The sequence below is a fragment of the Engraulis encrasicolus genome, chromosome 14 (assembly GCF_034702125.1).
Source record: "Engraulis encrasicolus isolate BLACKSEA-1 chromosome 14, IST_EnEncr_1.0, whole genome shotgun sequence".
In the NCBI taxonomy this organism is placed as follows: domain Eukaryota; kingdom Metazoa; phylum Chordata; class Actinopteri; order Clupeiformes; family Engraulidae; genus Engraulis; species Engraulis encrasicolus.
The window spans coordinates 34,317,860-34,337,082 of NC_085870.1; the positions used below are offsets into that span (position 1 = coordinate 34,317,860).

The window sequence follows — 19,223 nt, forward strand, 5'->3', positions numbered from 1 at the left end:
TGTGTGTGTGTGTGTGTGGGGGGGGGGGGGGGGGGGGGGGGGGGGGGCGTTGGGGGGCTTGTGATGAGGTGAGGGACGTTTGTTAAAAAAAAGATTGAGAACCTTGGTCTATCTGGTGCACTGATACAGGCACATGAAGGAGTCACTCAGCAGCCTGCGCACCATCTCGCTGGCCTGGGACAGATCGACGTGCGCCAGCTCCTCCGCCGGCCGAGACAGGAAGTCCCCGACCTCAGGGCACGCTCTCACCTCCGGAATGTTGTAACCGGTGTGGTCATCGCCTGTGAGGGTGAAGGAACATATAGGACGTCAGGCGTCTTACAAGAGGAGGATCTACTCAAGTCACTCATTCATTCGTTCGTTCATTTGTTCGTTCATTCATTCATTCATTCATTCATTCATTCATTCATTCATTCATTGAAGTTAATATAGACGTCAGGTCTTGAAATCAAATAAACGATTTGAACTTGATTTGAACACAATAAAAGTCATTACAATATTTACAATACATTCTATTTCAAGTCAGTGATGCCATTTCCCAGACTTAGAGCGCCTTTTTCAGATTCCTTTACGTTCAGGGAATGTGGAGGGGTTTAGGCAGACCGATGATGGATGGATGGAATATTTTGTTTGTGGAATAAACCCACTTTCCTGTGGAACTTTGAAGTGACATATGAATCACAACTTAAACATTCAGCGAGGAAGTTCTCTTCTGTAAAGATGAATTGATTATCTTGACTAATCGGAACTAAATGTTCTTGTGACAAACTGAAAACATTCTGGACTTCTTAAAATTTCTTACGACATTTCCAAGAAACGGAGAATGTGATTTTAGCGCCACATGACGGCCTGTCAGGTCTGCGGAATGTCAAAAAACATGTCATGCACTCGCATGTGACTTCAGCAACGTATTGGGCAACCCCCTTACTTACCGCAGCGATCAGCCATGCTGTCAAAGAACATCCAGGATCGAGGCCCGGGGCCGTACTTGACAAAGGACACGTAGTGGCTGGTGTTGATGCACAGCACGGCAAACAGCTCCATCTTGGTCCTGGGTACTGGGCCCGTCGTGCTGACCTCAGCAAGTAGCGATGTGTTGCGCGGAGTGTGACCTTGCCGTGAAGGGTGGGAATGAACCTGTAAAATCAACCACACACACACACACACACACACACACACACACACACACACACACACACACACACACACACACACACACGAGACAGGCATGGGTGTCATTTTGATAATATATCATTTCACTTTATGATTTATAATTTTACAGTACATCTACTGTATGTACAGGTGTGTTCATGTACCCCACATTGTTTGAAAAAAAGAAAAAAGTGGATCATCCTGAGGCAAAAACCACATGGTAGCCTGGAACAATGTTTACTGCAGGCCATGCCACATCAGGTGACAGAAACACACACTCGATAACATGTGAGCATGCACAACAGTACAGGACATATGAAGTTGGGTGTTCTGGCATTTACTAGTGGCACATCTGGTGACAGTAACATGCTCAATAACACGTGAACAGGCAAAACAGTGCAGAACAATTCAAAACAATGTCTGGTTTTGGTATTTACTGTAAGTATTAACTGTACGTAACACATCCGGTGACAGCAACATGTGCTCAATAACATGCGGCCAAATGAACATACAAAACGGGTCAAACTGGCAAGACAGACCCACATTAATCATGTTTGCTAATACTGTATGTTGTTGGTTTTTTTTTAACTTGAAGCAGCCCCCTACCCGCCTAACCTCTTTTTAAGCCACCTAATGTCATATGTCAACCTACCCGATAATTTGTTTTGTTCAGTCAACCTACATGTGTCTCAAGTTTTCCTTTGATTCAGACATGTAAAAGCTTTACATGTCATGTTTCGATGGTTTAAGTTTAGACTGACAGTTACAATGTCAAAAGAGGTCAGGTTAAGGATAAAACATTTACATGCCTGAAACTAAAGAAAACCGAGGGCTTTAATTACTCTGACATAGTGAACACAATACATCTATTAAAACTACCTGTGTGTTGCAAGTGCTGCAGTATTGCTTGATTCTGCCCGGCTGGAGCTTGCGATCTCTGAAGCATTGGTCACACTCAAACTGAGCCAGCTGCCCACAGATGAAACACTCCCTGGGGCCTGCCAACACACAACACCACACAGGCCAGGGTTACAGTCTGTCAGTTCACTTACAATTCATTTATCGACCAAAGTATTTTAAATAAGGCCTAAGCCTTGCAAAAAAACACACATGCAAACAGACTTAAGTTATTTGTGCCTAGGACCTTTCTTGTCATTCATGTTTTAACAGAATGACACTGAAATATAAAAGCACTTCAGTTCTAATACATAGAAGAGCAAAAGTGAGGACAACTTTGTGGCAGTAAAATATAGGATACCCTTATGGTCTGGCTATTTTAAAAGCTACTGTCAGCAACATTATTTCTTCAGTTTAGACATTAGAGCAGATTATTTCATAATTTAAATAAATTCAATAGTTAAGGGGTATACAGCAGTATTCCAATGGGAACTCACATTGATGCAAGAGATCTGTGATATCCAGCTCTGTGGAGGGGATGATGCAGGGGAACATCTTGAAATTCTTCCCAAATCTGGGCATCTGCACCATGAGACACGATGGGGCCTGCGTCATAGCAAATGGGGAAGACAAAAAGGCATCAGTTAATAGAGGCAAGTAGTTTAATATTATACAAAATATCTGAATGTGTGTTCTGAAAACAAAATCAGTTGCAGAATGACAGAAAGATTTTTTTCAATTTCTCAATTTTTCATTTTTTTACTCTATATCTTACAAAAATGATCTCATTTGCCATCATCGGAATGTACTCTTGCGAAAATCGACCATGGAGAACCATGATTTTCACGTTTTTATGAGCATGGTTCGGTTCACTTTTTTCCTTCTTTGACGCTCATTGGTGTTAACCTGGTTCTCGAAGTTGAGCAAAAATGCACAAGGGTCTGCGTGAGAACCGGGCTACATTGGTGCGGGGACTCACAAACGTGTACAAGACAGAGGAAATTCGAGGCACTCAAGGTTGCAATTTTTATACATTTAATCAATTCTATTTAATTAATTGTAGCAAATTCAAAGCATAATAATAGGAATCTTGAATGCCTCAGATCTCCCCCATCTTGCATTCAAGCTTTATTGAAGGGCTTGTTAGTACCCACCTCCTCAAACTTGAGTTGGCAGGAGATGAAGGAGGTCTCCAGCAGCTGCTGGACGGAGGGGCATGGTCCCGTCTCCTTCTTCTCCAGGATGATCTGATACGTGTAGGCATCCTGGAACGTCCCCGAATCCCTATTCGACCTGCAGTGAAATAGAAACAATTAGTGTGTGTGTGTGTGTGTGTGTGTGTGTGTGTTGTGTGTTGTGTGTTGTGTGTTGTGTGTTGTGTGTTGTGTGCGTTCGTGCATGCCTGTGTGTGTGTGTGTGTGTATGTGTGTGTGTGTGTGTGTGTGTGTGTGTGTGTGCGCGCGTGTGTGCGCGCGCGCGTGTGTGTGTGTGTGTGTGTGTGAACGTGTGTTTTAATTATCCACATGAAGTATACAGTAAGTCTGGAAGCCTGTTTTGCATACCTGAGTTTTATTAGCGGTTGCATACGCAGAACACGCTGAAGGAGTACACCGATGAACTCCTCGGGATCTGGGGGAAAAGCAACACAAACATGAACTATTGTTACCTCTGCAAATTTAGCAGACCTAGGTGGGGCTGACTGGGATCATGTTTAAACAACAGCGCCAGCCAGCCCACATGACACAGGCACAGTACATCTCAACCTCATTTCTGAAGAAATCCTAATGAACAAATGGTGTGAAATACAGGGCTATGAAGACCAAGCAGCAAAATATACAGAGCTTACGGTTTGCTTAAGTTTTCTATGGTGTTTTTATATGCATTTTAAATTGGAAAACAAGCCCCATAAATTCCTGATTCAGGATAAAAATAAGTCAAAGTTAAACTCAACGTGTGCATTATTGTCCAAAATCTATGAATCAAGTGCTAGCGCAGAATATTGAAATTGTGTTTGACCAGACTCTGATGTGCAGTAAATGATAATCATGCACCTTTCTCCTCTGTGACAAACGTGCTGCATCCCAGCTGCTTGCGGAAGTTCATCACGTTCTCTGCCGGGACAAAGCCATTCCTGCAACAAGACACACACGCGCGGTTAAAGATGGGATTTATGGCTCTTTAACCATAGTGGATGATAGTGGCTCAGTGCTTTCAAAGAGCTTATTTGAGCATTTACCTTAAAAGTGTAACTTGCAGGTTAAACACCACTAAATGTCTTTTTAAGAACGTCAATACAATACAAATTTGAATGTGAGATATGTAAAAAAAAAAAAAAAAGAATTATTGCATAAACAATATTTTTAAAAAACATTGTCAAAAATAACGGCCGCTTCTTTTAAACACACATTTAGAACCTGACGCTGATAGAGGCAGTCCCTGTGACAATTGAAGACCTAAGCACTGCAGAGAATAGGCCAGACTCTAATAACACCTTTCTAGACCTATAATTTCAACAAGTTAAACGGCCTTAAACGGTGGCGGTATCCACCAGATATACCCTTGCGTGAACCGTTTGATCATTTAGAAAAAAAGTTAAGGTGCCTGTGAAAATTTCGTCTATGTCAATGCGCCGCAGCAGCGCTGGAGGGTGTAGACTTTTGGGTGGCACTTCATTAGGCTATAATATAACATTGTTAACCTAATAGAATATATGATGGATATAAACTCTAAATATTATTTGTGCATATAGCATATCTAATTTCATATTTTCCATATTTTTCCTTATTGTTGACATTCTCGGTCGCATCCAGAGTCCTGAGTTGTGTAAAGACCCGCGGAGGTGTAGCCAAAAGAAGCCTGGACTCATCGCATCGTCCCACCACCGAGCGTTTTCATTGCCCCAAATTGCACATGGACAATATGCAAAAATTGTCATTGATCCATGTCATATCAATTGGGCTAAATGTTACCCTTTAAAAATAAAAAATATATATTCAGTGTTAAGAAGATGGCTTTAAAGGGTAACTTCTGCTAATTTCAATATGGTGTTGTATTGCTCATGCTACCCTTGACCTGTCAGTACCCGGTGATGCTGCATTTTTCGGCTCAGCCCTTTCCGAGATCTGAGCTATTCTAATGGGGGCAGACTTTGTTTACATTAAAAACCTTCTTAACATAGGCCTACTCCAAATATTATCCCAAAAGGTATTGCTGTTTACTAGTTGTCTGCTGATGTTGCATAACCTGGGAATAAATCAGGATGCTTTTTTGAAATGTAAACAAACTCTGCCACCACTATAATGACCAGGATCTCGGAAAAGGCTGAAGGGGAAAAATAATTCTCTGGTGCTGAAAAGTACAGGGTAGTGTGAGCATTAAAACTGCATGTCGAAATTGGCTGAAGTTGTCCTTTAAGGAATCCACCTCTGGCTCATTTTGTCCAAACAACAACAGACTGTCCTCCCACTTCGAAAGACCTGCCACTCTCAAACACAAGTACTCACATGAAGGTCACATACTCAAGACAAATACAAAAACAGAGGAGAACAGAGCCCCCATCATTCACGTGTAGGAGCCCTTCAAAAGAATCGGATGGTTCAGGAATGTCACAATACTAGATTACACGGTGAGGTCACAGGACCTTGAGAGCTCGAAGTGAGGTCATGGTTCATATCTGTGACATAACAAGACATGGCCATGCGCAAAAGTCAACTCCACAATGGGATCATCTGAACAACAAGAACACATTTTTGTCCTGTCTGACTTCAGACGGACAACAACCTGTTCAAAAGAGGGGAAAAAACCCTGCTGAGCACTCAACACCACTGTATGTTTTGGAGCACTGCATTGGTTGGCTGGCTGGGGACACTTTGGTTGACCCACTGCAGTTCAATAACAGGTAGCAGAGCTTGACACTGGCACCTGCAACCGGCCAAATGCTGGTAAAACTGGGCTGTGGCTAGTAATACTTGCAAGGTCACTAGCCAATTTGGCTGGCAACTTATTCCTTGGCATGACATACGCATCATAGTAGCCTATATTCTGTTGTTTGCCCCTTGTGTATCAACTGTTTGTATTTAAGTTAAAGAAAAAAGTTTAAAGTTTCTATTTGCTTGATATACTTCCATGTAGAATGCTATACACTCATCTTGTTTTAGCACATCATCTTCTGAGGTTAGACATACACCACCAAGAAAAAAATCAATATAAAATTTGTGGCGAGTGGAATACCTAAATGGCTAGTGACTTGGAAAATCCACTAGCCACAGTGGCCGGTGGGTGAAAACGTCAATGTCAAGCCCTGACAGGTAGGTATTTAACATGACCTTTTCACTGCCTGCTAAGAAGACCAAGTGCATACCAAAGCAATTACTTGCGTTCATGAGAAAGTCAGGTCTGACCCCAATTCCTGAGGGCAGTAAAGGACTCTGAGGGCAGCCCTGCCGTGGCCAACCGGTAGGGCACTCAGCCTGCCATGCGTCTGACCCGGGTTCAATTCCCGGCCCGGGTCCTTTGCCGAGCCCTCCCAGTCTCTCTACCAATTCGATTCCTGTCCACCTCTCACACTGTCCTATCAAATTAAATCTAAAAAGACCCAAAAAAATCGTTCAAAAAAAGGACTCTGAGGGCACATTCAGGCTGACTGAGAACCGTGCCGGTGCCCGTTCCCGCACCTAATCACGAACCAGCTGGTGTGTTCACACCGCAGATCTTGGCGTTTGCGAACTGGAAAGTCGGTTCGCAATGTTAACCGCAAAGTACTTGGTTTTTCTCTGCGAACCGTGATGACAACATGGCCGTCAGCAGGTTCATCCCGGTAACACAGTCACGGGAAGAAAAAGTTCAGAGCCCGGTATGAATACGGGTGGTTCGCAGGTAAGCACTTTAGTGACGAACGCAACTGGTGCGGGCAGTGGTAGTGGGTGTCCACCAGAATCAAAATCATACAGTGAGGAGAATAAGTATTTGATCCCTTGCTGATTTCGTTGGTTTTCCCACTAATAAAGACATGATGAGTCTTTCATGTTAATGATAAAATGTATTCTAATATGGAGAGACAGAATATCAAAAAGAAAATCCAGAAAATAACTCTAAAGAATATATATTAATTGATTTATATTTAATTGAGGGAAATAAGTATTTGATCCCCTGCCAACCATTAAGAATTTTGATCCCGCAGATCAAATGGCACATCCAATCAACTTGTTATATGAATTGAACACACCTTTTAATAGTAACCTGCACAAAAGACACATTGAATCTGCAGAATCAGTCCATAGTATCAGTCAATCAATCAAACTAAACTTGCCAACATGGGAAAGACCAAAAAGCTGTCAAAGGATGTCAGGGACAAGATTTTAGAACTCAACAAGGCTGAAATGGGCTCCTGGATATTAAGGAGCAAACTCTTGATCATTTTGTATGTCCTAAAATTTGGAAGAAATGCACCATCAATCATCAATCTTAGGCCTGTCTGTGCTTCCATACACAATTTGACCTTGTGGAGATCCAATAACCAGAAAATCAGAGATAAAGCACCCTAAAACTGTATGGGAAGAACTAGAAAATGATCTCGAGGCAGTTGGGACCTCAATCACTAAGAAAACTATTGGAAACACTTAATACCACAGCGGATTAAAATCCTGCGGTGCATGTATGGTACCCCTGCTTCAGAAGGAACCTGTTAAGGCTCACCTGAGGTTTGCCAATGAACATCAAACTAGATTAGGATATGATTGGGAGGTGCTGGAATCAGGTGACACCAAAATCAAACTGTTTGGCATTAACACAACTCGATGTGCTTTGAGGAAGAGAAATGCTGCCTATGATCCCAAGAACAACACCTTCTCCGATATCATACATGGACGTGGTATCATTATGTTTTGAGGTTGTTTGTCTGGCCAAGACACAGGACAACTTCACATCGTGAAGAAATGGATGGAGGGAGACATGTAAACGTACAATGCTGCATGCCAACCTCTTTCCCACCACTACTAGACTGAAGGTGGGTCATGGATTGGCCTCCCAATATGATAATAATCCATAACATACAGCCCAAGCAACGAAGGAGTAGCTCAAGCAGAAGCACATTAATGTCATGAAGTGGCCTAGACAGTTTCCAAACATTAACCCAATAATAATCCTGTGGAGGGAACAGAAGCTCAAATGGACAAAAATCCCTTCTAATATATCCACAAACATTGTCATTAACTCATTAACTAAAAGAAACATCTGACATCTGTACAAGAAAACAAGGGCTTTGCCACCAAGTATTTTGTCTTCTTTGACTAGAGGGGTCAAATACTTATTTTCCTCAATGGAATACAAATCAATTAATACATATTCTTCAAAGTTATTTTCTGGATTTTCTTTTTGATATTCTGTCTCTCCATATTAGAATACATTTTATCATTAATATTATAGACTGATCGTGTCTTTATTAGTGGGCAAACCAACAAAATCAGCAAGGGATCAAATACTTATTCTCCTCACTGTATGTATAGTACACTGATTTTGGCAGATGTTGGTGCTGGAGTACGCAGTCAACATTTACTTTAACATTCTCAACACTAATAGCATCAAAATGTCGTGGGGCACTCGTGACCAAATGGTTCAAAATCGGACACACAATCGGGAGTCGTGTAGTTTGAGCCTGGCTTAAGAGAATTCTATAACGGCCAACAAAAGATATAAGACTGAGACTGAGATATAATGCTCTGTGCACATATAAACACCTTATCCCGAATATGATCATAACCAGGATATGCCTCATATTCGGGATACTAAACCGCATATAAACGCAGTCAATAAGGTCCTCACCTGCGCAGCCGGTTGACAATATCCTTCCTCATCTGCCTGCAGATGCTTCCCTCTGTAGAGACTGAGCTCAGACACAGCCTGTCCACGGCCACCGACGAGCTGAAAAGACTGCGGAGAGACAGAAACAGAACGAAAGAGAAAGAGGACGGGGAGCGATAAAGAGAGAGGTATTTTTTATACGCCTGCATGAAGGTAATGATGAATCATTGTCAAAACTTACCAGTTCAAAAACAGTGCATATACTATATTACATGGTACTATAATACAAATACTGAATCAAGAGCAACTCATGCAAATATTAGAAGTATGTTAAGCAGAGCAGGTGTGCCCATGATTAGAACCAAACGGTGGCAAATATTCCCAAAACTCTATTATATGAACCATCCAGCTTTGAAAAAAAAGGGGAATTTTCAGGGTCAAAATTGCAAAAAAGAAAAAAAAAGAAGGGTGTACGAATTCAAATTGGATTCCGTCATTGCCTTTGGCTTCTATCTGACCTGGATGGTATTTTAAGACATTTTAATTCCAACTTTTGATACTCATAGATTTTTTTAAAGGCCCTCGTGGCATGCTTATCAATCTCCAGGCAACTGACCCGTAAATTCAGGAACATCTTACCTGAAGAGTGTAGCATCCATATAGCAGGAGTTGAAATGACCTTGGATACCCTTCATTTTGCCATGAAGCACCGTGAGGACCTCGGACTCAGACAGCGGAGCAGCATCCTGTTCTTCATCTTCCTCCTCTTCCTCAACACGAGCAACTACATAAAGACCACAGCCATTTGAACAGCGTTATTATCGTATTATACGTGCACTTGAAAGCATCACAAACATACATTAAAAACACAGACAAACACTTGTATGACAAAAGTATGCATTCTTTAATATTATTTCTCTGTAAATATGTGCAATAAAAAATACATACGAGAGCATGCATGCGAGTACAGCATATTTGTTGTCTAAAATAGATAGTGTTTGCACTATTGTATTTACTTTCCATCTTGACAAATTCAGACTACAATGCAAATAAAAATGATGTAATTATAATATACTACAAGGTGTGGTGTACAAATATAATTTTTCATTGTGCGTTGGAATGCATTGAGTACCGCATTTAATTAAACACAATCTTTAATTTACTGTTTGACCTGAAAATTACATTTATTGGCACTTATTATATGGTTGTGACGTCATCTGTCGAATGCTCCATTCATTTCAACGGGGCTCCCCAACGTTCGGACGTCTGTTATTTTTCGATAACGGACGGGTTGGTCTATAACAGACCGCTGTCAATGGCAACAAGACTTTTCACTGCTAAAGCGACTTTTCAACAAGACTCTAATCAGCTGCTGTGATAGACAGCACCCGTTGTCCTGGCTTCCGCTGTCAATGGCAACAAGACGTTCACTGCTAAAGCCACTGGCTTGTATACAAGTCAGTGGCTAAAGCGAATGTTTCATATCACTCCGCAGGGGGTCCGGTCTTTTGTCACTCTAATCAGCTGCTGTGATAGACAACACCTGTTGTCCTGGCTAGCCTACCTAGCTGTTGCCTAGCGGTGTTCCACAACGGTAGGCCTACTGTTTTGTTTTGCGCAGCAACAATCTTAACATTAAATAGGTCTAAAGAAATGTCCCCGCATGTGTGAATCATTTAAGTATATCCATATAATAAGCGGGTTAACTTTCGGCGAGTCGGTCGCTTTGTGGAATAGCAGCACTTCAGAGAGAACAAGACCCCTCCGCTCCGCGTCGGGGTCTAAAGATTCTCTCTGTCGTGCTGCTATTCCACGGTAGCGACCTTCTCGCCGAACGTTAACCCTTACATAATACAGCATACCATATTACAAAAGATTACACATAATTCACATTGAACTATGTTCCTACAGCATTTGATTTGATTTTCATATACTATGTGGGAGATTACATATTAAGTATTATTATTCATAATTAAGTATTAAGTATGTAATGTAAATGTATGTAACAGTAAGCTATATGGTTATTTTATGTGTAAGTATGTGTGTAACAGTGAGCAATATATATATGATTATTTTATGTGTAATATGTGTGTTATGTCTTGTGCGCAATGTCTTTATTTATGTGTGTGCTACTTGACACCTTAATTTTCCCCCTATCAATAAACGATACTCTACTCTACTCTACTCTATTAAGTATTTATTAAGACGCTGAGTTGTGCTTAGGAGCCAATGGGGGGGCTCGCTCACCTGTGGGGGGGAGAGGGGCCTTGACCATGTCTGTGGGGGAGGGGGCGTGGAAGCGCCCATCAGGCACACACGTCTCCAGGGGCACGAACGCGGCCCTGTTCCCCTTGCAGGTAAAGTAGCGCTGGCCCAGGAAAGTGCCATCTGTGCAGGTGCCAACGTCAATGTCCTGAGACAGAAGCAAATTACAGAAATGTTATTACCAGGTACTGCTAAATTTAATAACACGCTTTTATAAACTGTTATGGAACATGGGCCTTTTTCCAGCAAATGTATAACATTTTAGAGCTCAATCTAATGAAGACCATTCGAGAGACTAATGTGTCCATCAACTATATGAAGCAGTAGGCAAAGTTACCAACAGCATAGGTGAATCACTGTCCAAATATATATATATATATATATATTATTATTTATTTATTTTTTTACAGATCTCAAAACTCACTAGCTCAATCCCGGCCCAATCTCCTTTCTTTCCTGTGGGCACGCCGATCCACCGGATGACTCCGTACAGAATGACGTTCTTATTGGAGGTCAGCTCCACCATGGAGCCCACCTCTAGTGCGGGGGGAGGGGGCGTAGGGTGCTCAGACAGGCGATTAATATCCGGGGTGTTCTGCTCCGATAACGCCTTCTTCAGGAGGCCTATTTTGGATGGCAAAGAGTTGACGCGCGACACTGTTTTCCTGCTGGTACCTGCAGGACAAAAAAAGGAGGCAGGGGAGGGGAGAGGAGGGGAGCAAACAAAAAGCAATCATGAGATGAGACTGTTAAAAACATACTGAGAGGGGAAAAAAACACACAGTATATCACCTGACGTGGCTCATTGACTGTGAAAGGTATTGCCTCGTGTCAGAAGTTGAAAGTTTGGTTATTACAAGAGCATGTGCTCAAGGTATGTTCCCCCACATGAGAAGTGGAGTCATGAGACGACACTGGTGACAGGCCTCTGGCATTCCAAAATTCTTCCGACCCGTTTTTCAAGATCGCCACCTCAGCTCAGTCACATGTCCCCTGTCGTTAAAGGCCTAGTCTGAGATGCCACGATTACCGAGCGACAATCAGCCATCCTCATCTGAACACATCTTGATTGGCAGGCACACAAGTACTGTACATAGACACGTACTCTGTCTGGTGGCCCCAATGGCCAATATTATGTCATAATGACAAACCACTCATTTCGAACTTGTTAACAGTGAGATCGAAACTGTTGGGAAAAATCATTAGTACCCAGATTAATGTTATTTTTTCTTTCTTTTTAATTTTTTTTACTCTTTTTTATTTTAATTTTTTTACATTTTTTGTCACTATCATTATTGTCTTATTATGGTAATGTCTTCCATTCTACTTTTATCCTACCTTTTGTCTACATGTTAAATGTTCAATATTAAATGATCATTTGTATTTATTATCAATCACTTATTGTTACCAGTCCATCACTTTTACCTGTCCCGTCTTGCACTTTACATCAGTCCTGTGTATGTCTATGTCTTAGCTTGGTATAGAGAGAAAAAAGCAATTTCATTTTCCTTGTATGACTTGTGCATATGAAGAAAGTGACAATAAAAGCTGACTCGACTTGATAAAAAGCTAACTTGAAATGCTATGCGCCTGTTGTCCACAAATGCTATAAATCTTGCATAGCTCCTATACACCATGTATATTTCAGCAGCAAGTACTTTGACAATCACTGTGTGAATAATTATTACCAGGGCTTCAATCCACATGTATACAGCTCCAGGCCTTTTTATTAGAATACCATGAAAAAGTTGATTTATTTCCATAATTCCATCAATAATGTTAAACTGTCATGGATTGTAGATTCATGGCCCAGTTTTTTAACTATTCCAATCATTAATTTTTTTCTTTTTATATACGTTGGCCTTCCAGCTCAAAAAACCCATGAATTGGGGAATTCGCATTATTAGAATATTGTTATAAAACCACTTTTTTCTTCATCGAAATTCAGGTCACATTAAATCAGTTGAAATTTGGTACTTTCTACATAACATGCAATGGTCAATACTTGGTTAGGACATTCTCTGTCTTCATAATGGCCATGATGCGTTTAACATTGAAGTCAATGGCAAAAAACAGTGCATGGGAGTTATGGAAGCCCAGATATCCTTGATGCTTTGCTGTCAGCTGTTCTTGTTTGTTGACCTGGTGCCCCACACTTCCCTCTTCAATATACCCGAAGATTTCCGCGCCACGTTTTGGTGTTAACTCACCAGTTTAGTTCTAACTCAACAGAAATAAAACCCCATTCATTTTCAATGGGGTTCCATTTCTGGTTATTTAGAATTAAACTGGTGAGTTAGCGCCAAAACGTGGCATGGAAATCTACAGGGTATATTGAAGAGTGAAGTGTGGGGTACCAGGTCAACAAACAAGAACAGCTGACAGCAAAGCATCAAGGATATCTGGGCTTCCATAACTCCCATGCACTGTTTTTGCCATTGACTTCAATGTTAAATGCATCATGGCCATTATGAAGACAGAGAATGTCCTAACCAAGTATTGACCATTGCATGTTATGTAGAAAGTACCAAATTTCAACTGATTTAATGTGACCTGAATTTCGATGAAGAAAAAAGTGGTTTTATAACAATATTCTAATAATGCGAATTCCCCAATTCATGGGTTTTTTGAGCTGGAAGGCCAACGTATATAAAAAGAAAAAAATTAATGATTGGAATAGTTAAAAAACTGGGCCATGAATCTACAATCCATGACAGTTTAACATTATTGATGGAATTATGGAAATAAATCAACTTTTTCATGGTATTCTAATAAAAAGGCCTGGAGCTGTACATCTCTATCCACTATATATATGACACATGAGTATTCCTCTATTGTTGCAGAAATACCAAAGCAACTGAGACACCACAGACAGAATGTTCAAGTGCATACTGTACATCTCATGTGCAGTTCACTAAGTTCACTAAGAGGTCAGCACACACAACAACCGTAGTGCGGGCATGATGACAGATAGGAGAGGCACTCACCAATGGTGTGATTATCCCTCAAAGGCAACCTGGCAGGTGAGTTGTAGTCTGCTGCCACCTGTATGATGTCAGCGGCACAGAAGACTGGCAGCGGTGCGGGCTTCTTGGAAGACACCTTCTGGTCTGCGCTCTGTGTGGACTGAAAAAGATGGCACACAGAGGAACTATTGAGACCAGCAGCTCCCCTTTCCCCCATGGGTCGGAGTCTATAGATATTTACCATCTCTGTCTGGCGATGCAGTACATATGTGCATGTAGGCCTATGATATAGGCCCAGTTGGCCATTCATGTGGTCAAGAAAGAAAACTTTTGAATCCAAATTCAAACGGTCACTCAACATCCCTAAAATAACTACCTAAAACAGGAGGTCTTGTGAACTTGTGAAGTTAACCAAGTACATAGGCTACATCTAAGTAAATACATTTCATTATAATGTGGAGGACTGGCAAAGCTGACAAGTTATGTCAGCGTACACCATTTCTTATTATTTGCAGGGGCCAAGTTGCCTGCGGCATCAGGTCATTCAGTAAATGTTAAACACCTTATGTGACCCTTGGGCCAACATAATTGCCCACCCCTAGAATGGTCCCAAGAGAAAGCCCTGCTTCTATGCTTATTTCATAATTCCAGTCATTTCCGTAATCAGCTGATTTGGTAATTGAATGTGATTGTAAGATGGTTATAACCTTCCAATGTTGAGACATTCACCACCTCGCCACCTCAAAGAGGAGATCTTCCTCTGCCACAACGAATCAATGATCAGAAAATCATCTGATGAGACATCCATCAGTGATTAATTGGTAATGGGACACAAGAGAGAAGATAAGATATTTTTTATTTGTCATTTGCTCCTTTGTTTGTCATACAATGAAAAGCTTCCCTGCTCTGGGAGTCCCAAAAAGGTTAAAAAGAATGTTAAAAAGAATGTTAAAAAGGCAAAAATGATACTCACCACACTTTGCAGTTCAAATCCCAACATGGTGAGGTCATCCGAACCATCCTTGCGTCCAATTTGCATCAGGTTCTTCACCAGACAAGGTTGAAAACCCTTCTTGTGGCGCACCACGACCAAGTCGTCTTGTGCCAGATCGCAGATGGCCTTGAAGAGAGCTTGATTACAGAGGACCTCCAGTCGGCGGCTGGCCGGTGACACGAAGAGAAGGAGCTGCGCCTGGTGGCGCGTGAGGGGGTACGTCTCCTCGCGCTGCAGAAGGCCACCTCTTTTGGTGACCCCACCGCCGCTGCCGAAGATGAGGCCGACAATCTCCCCGGTCTGCGTCTCTGCCTCCATTCGACCGATGCAACCGCGGGGAAAGCCTTTACGAGCCGTGGCACGGGTGACGATGAAATATTTATCCATCTTCGATAAGGAATGGGGGGACGAAAAGAAGAGGCAACACGTAGAAGTTGTCAAGTAGGCTAGTTGTAGTGGTAACTGTGGTTGAACAGAACTGCAATCAAAAAGGCACGACATGTAAGATGATGAGGCATGATTTATGAACAGAAGAATTCTACATTTTAGTGTGATGAAGCCTACAGCCAAAGTCACCAGAGAGCAATGTGTGTTAAACAGTTCTACAGACAGCGAAAAACGCGCGCCCTGGCTGACTCAAAATACACCGCTGCCCCAATAGTTCAATCTGCGCGCCCACCTGCTGAAAAAGATAATGCAATCCAAATGATCTTACAATATTACTAACCATGGCACAATTTAACCTTTTGCATTTCATTTACTTTGCGCGTACACCGGTATGGGTGCATTGACTTTCAAAATAGCCTATGGTTGGTTCGTGTATTGTTAAGATTTAAGAAAGTAACTAATGGTAAATCGGAACTTTTTACTCACCTTAGGTCAATATTGTCTGGCTTTTTTGTGATGATAGCGAAAGTTGTCCTGATAATGGTTCCTTGTAGACATCCCGGGACTACAACTGGGCATAGATTGAGTCGCTTCGGTTATGCAACAAGTTTTTTTCCGCTGCATATATCCGCGTGACCTCAGCACGACCGAACACGCCCATTTTAAATTAAATGAGTTCCGTGTATGTGCACCGCGTGATGGCCTGGCCGACAGATGAATTCATTGTCAAGCAGAAATAGCCCGGCTTATATTCCTTTTACATCAGAATAGCACATTTTACAGAATTTGTATAGGCATTATTAATAAGTGACCCGGTGATAAAAAAAAACATTAGGTCAGTTACCTGCATGGCGACGCCCTGGGGGTAGCCTACTCGAAACTGCTCTGACAGGAGGGACAAGGTGACCCTTCAAAATGAGGGGGAAGGGGGCTTAGAAACATAGCCTGTGTGGTATCGATGTAATGAAGTAATAATAATTGAAACGGCAACAACAACAACAACAACAACGTGGCAGGCTACCTCTACAGTGCAATTCAAGCTCATTTTAGTTCATTGGCACATGATGTGTACATTTTATCAGTGTCGTAGCCTATTGGCATTTCCTACTGGTTACTTAGGCCTACTAATTGCATTGGGCATTGATAAAAGTAGGCTACTCTACTACTTCATGAGATGATTCCAACCTTCCCTATGGAACATTCTTCCCCTTAATATTAGGCAGGCTGGCTCAGTTGGAATTTTAAAATCCAGTTTGAAAACATTTTTGTTGTCATTTTATTATGGCAGGGATTAACATGCATTGGTCGTCTGATTACAGTATTGATGATCAATTAGCTTATTAAGCGGGCTTGCGGAGCAAGGACCATGCAGAGCATGGCCCTTGCAGAGCAAGGCCCGATTATAGTAATCTCTAAGTCCTGTTTCTTTATTTATTTATTATAGCTTGGTCTTGTGCAGGGGCAGTAAAAATAGAAAATGGATCTCCTCCTAGGCCTTTCGAGATAGAGACACCGTTCAAACACTAAAACGACCGGCTCGGCTTGGAGATCGCGTATCGTTATAGGCTTCTCCGTGTCTCTTGTCGTTTTCCCGTTTTTGGCGATTTTGTTAAAGCCTGGGTCTCCATTGAAAACTATGGTGGAACCTTCATGAACCAAAGTTCCGCCACTCTAGAGATTAGAGTGTAGGAGGCTTTTTCGGTCATAAAACATCAACACTTTCACCTAGAAGTTTAGTTGACGCGTTGTTAGCGAGCTCTATGGGATGTCTCCAAATTGTGAAAGTTTCATCTCCCAACTCCCAATACTTTTTAAATGGCAGGTTTGTAAAAAAAACAGGCCTGGCTCTATGGAGAATCCCATTCTTTCGAAAAGTGCATTTTTCAAGAGATCAGCGCATGTCCCACACGGAGGTCCATTTGTGCCTGAAAAATTTAACCTATAAACTTCATTCAAATACTGTTAGAGAGATCACAAGCATGACTCCGATCTGTGAAAAGGACACGTGCCAACTCCTTTTAGTTTTTTTACAACGATGTTGTAAAGACAAAAAACTCATTCTCATTTTCTCCCCAGTTTAGAGCTCAATACACTGTCTTTTCAGCGTGGTTACATGCACATTAATAATTCGATTAAGCATTACTCCGATTATAAATAGAACGTGGAATACTCCGATCTGGTCCGGTCTACATGCTAAATGAACGTCATCGAATTGGATGATTTGATTCTCTACCCCAAGATTTGTCCTACAGTGGACAGTAGCACACATCTGTTTTCATTTATCTATTTTGTCATCATCTATCATTTATCTATTTTGTCATCATCTATTTTGTCTTTGAAAATAACGCTGTAGATAGAGGTCAAATTGCTGTCATTTTGCCACTCTATTGCGTCACTAAAAGAAAACAACCGTTGTTTCGTAGGCCAAGCTATCTGAAGAAGTCATTTCATCCATTCTCAAACACACTTTCTTCCCTGCTTCATACGCCTAAAAACTATTCAAATGACACGCGTCCAGGCTTACGGTAGTCTACCTAGAACTAACAGAACAGAAGCACAACCAAAAGTCTCTGCTATAGGCCTATTGCTGCCGAACAATGTGTGTATTTGAAAACGTGACAAAATGTTGCAGCGGTTGAACATGTCACTTGTTAAATAAATTAGTTATAAATAACCTTAGTGGTTGTCGGCCAAAGGAATTAATTCAGTTGTCGCTACTTGACGTAAGGGGTGGGAAGGGCCGGGGGAATCCCCTGGCAGCGAACCTCAGCAAAAGCAAGTAAGCGAGCTGTCACGGAATCCCCTCAAAATTGACCATATCATTCGGAAGTTGGCTGTTTGTTTGTTTGTTTCATCTAGATGGTGCATTAAACTGTAATATGCAATCATATCACTAGACCACGGTGCTAATTCGTATTTGGATGTAACAAGCAAGTTTTTTTGTTCTCCCAGCCACTTATAGAGAACAAGCAGCGAGTGCAATTACCCAGGTTTTAGCTGAAGATGGTCATAGCCTGACACAAACCTGGACGCTAACAGATAGAGAATCGATTTTATAACGGTGCTTTTGGGAAATTATTATAACAGTGCTGTGGAAAATGCGACTACCGGTAGGCCTATATCTTTTAATGTTGGCTAGATCCCTGGCTTGCCCTGTTGCCAGACTGTCAGAAGTTAGTGCATTTGCTAGCTACGTAGCAGTTACGAACACTTTTTAAAAACCCATCAGAAGCGGCCCAAAGCCATGTCATGCAAGACTTGTTTCGCGAATGCGGTTGGGTCAAGGGTGCGTAATTTACTTATGGTTTCACTACAGAATAAAGCTAGGTTGTTATGTGCTCTGTTTGCTTAGCTTACATGATTGCGCACAAGTCCATGATCCCAATGCAACAATTACAAAAAGCTTCAACTGGCATTAGGCTACACAAAATGAATATTTTTGCCAACCTCCTCTTCTTTGCATTAATCGATGCCGGGCTGAAGTTTGTTGTGCAATCTGAAGCAATCACGACAGACGTTTCTGCAAGTGCTGCCGAGTTTCTCGTGCATCTTTCAGACAGTAGCCCATCATCAAAAGTAGGCTACCGATTTCGCTGGTGGCACACATAGAATCATCTGACTGAAATGAGGATTTCCAAAGAATCAAAGACATTCCTATGTGGATGCAGCTATTAGGCTCCGTGGGGGGGGGGGGCATTTAAAATAGTTCCCCATTTTCTAATGACTATTTTAAAATCTGGTGGTCTTGCGTCTGTAGGCTAACA

At 41.7% G+C, this 19,223-nt stretch overlaps 1 protein-coding gene across 2 annotated transcripts; it reads right to left on the minus strand.

The window, feature by feature from the left end:
* Positions 1–51: 51 nt before the first annotated feature.
* On the minus strand, positions 52–16,063 carry cyldb (cylindromatosis (turban tumor syndrome), b). Of its 2 annotated transcripts, none has more exons than XM_063215525.1 (14): positions 15,946–16,063; positions 15,052–15,459; positions 14,100–14,238; positions 11,537–11,787; positions 11,095–11,260; positions 9,487–9,631; positions 8,869–8,976; positions 4,101–4,180; positions 3,612–3,678; positions 3,204–3,342; positions 2,547–2,655; positions 2,032–2,150; positions 933–1,137; positions 52–281 (listed from the first exon to the last, which is right to left on the minus strand). In XM_063215525.1, the coding sequence occupies exons 2-14, from the start codon at positions 15,457–15,459 to the stop codon at positions 109–111; spliced, it is 2,109 nt and encodes a 702-aa protein (XP_063071595.1). In that variant the 5' UTR covers positions 15,946–16,063; the 3' UTR covers positions 52–108. The 2 variants fall into 2 exon arrangements, with proteins under 2 accessions (XP_063071595.1, XP_063071593.1); XM_063215523.1 differs by having other exon boundaries at positions 15,052–15,550.
* Between the last annotated feature and the right edge of the window lie 3,160 nt (positions 16,064–19,223).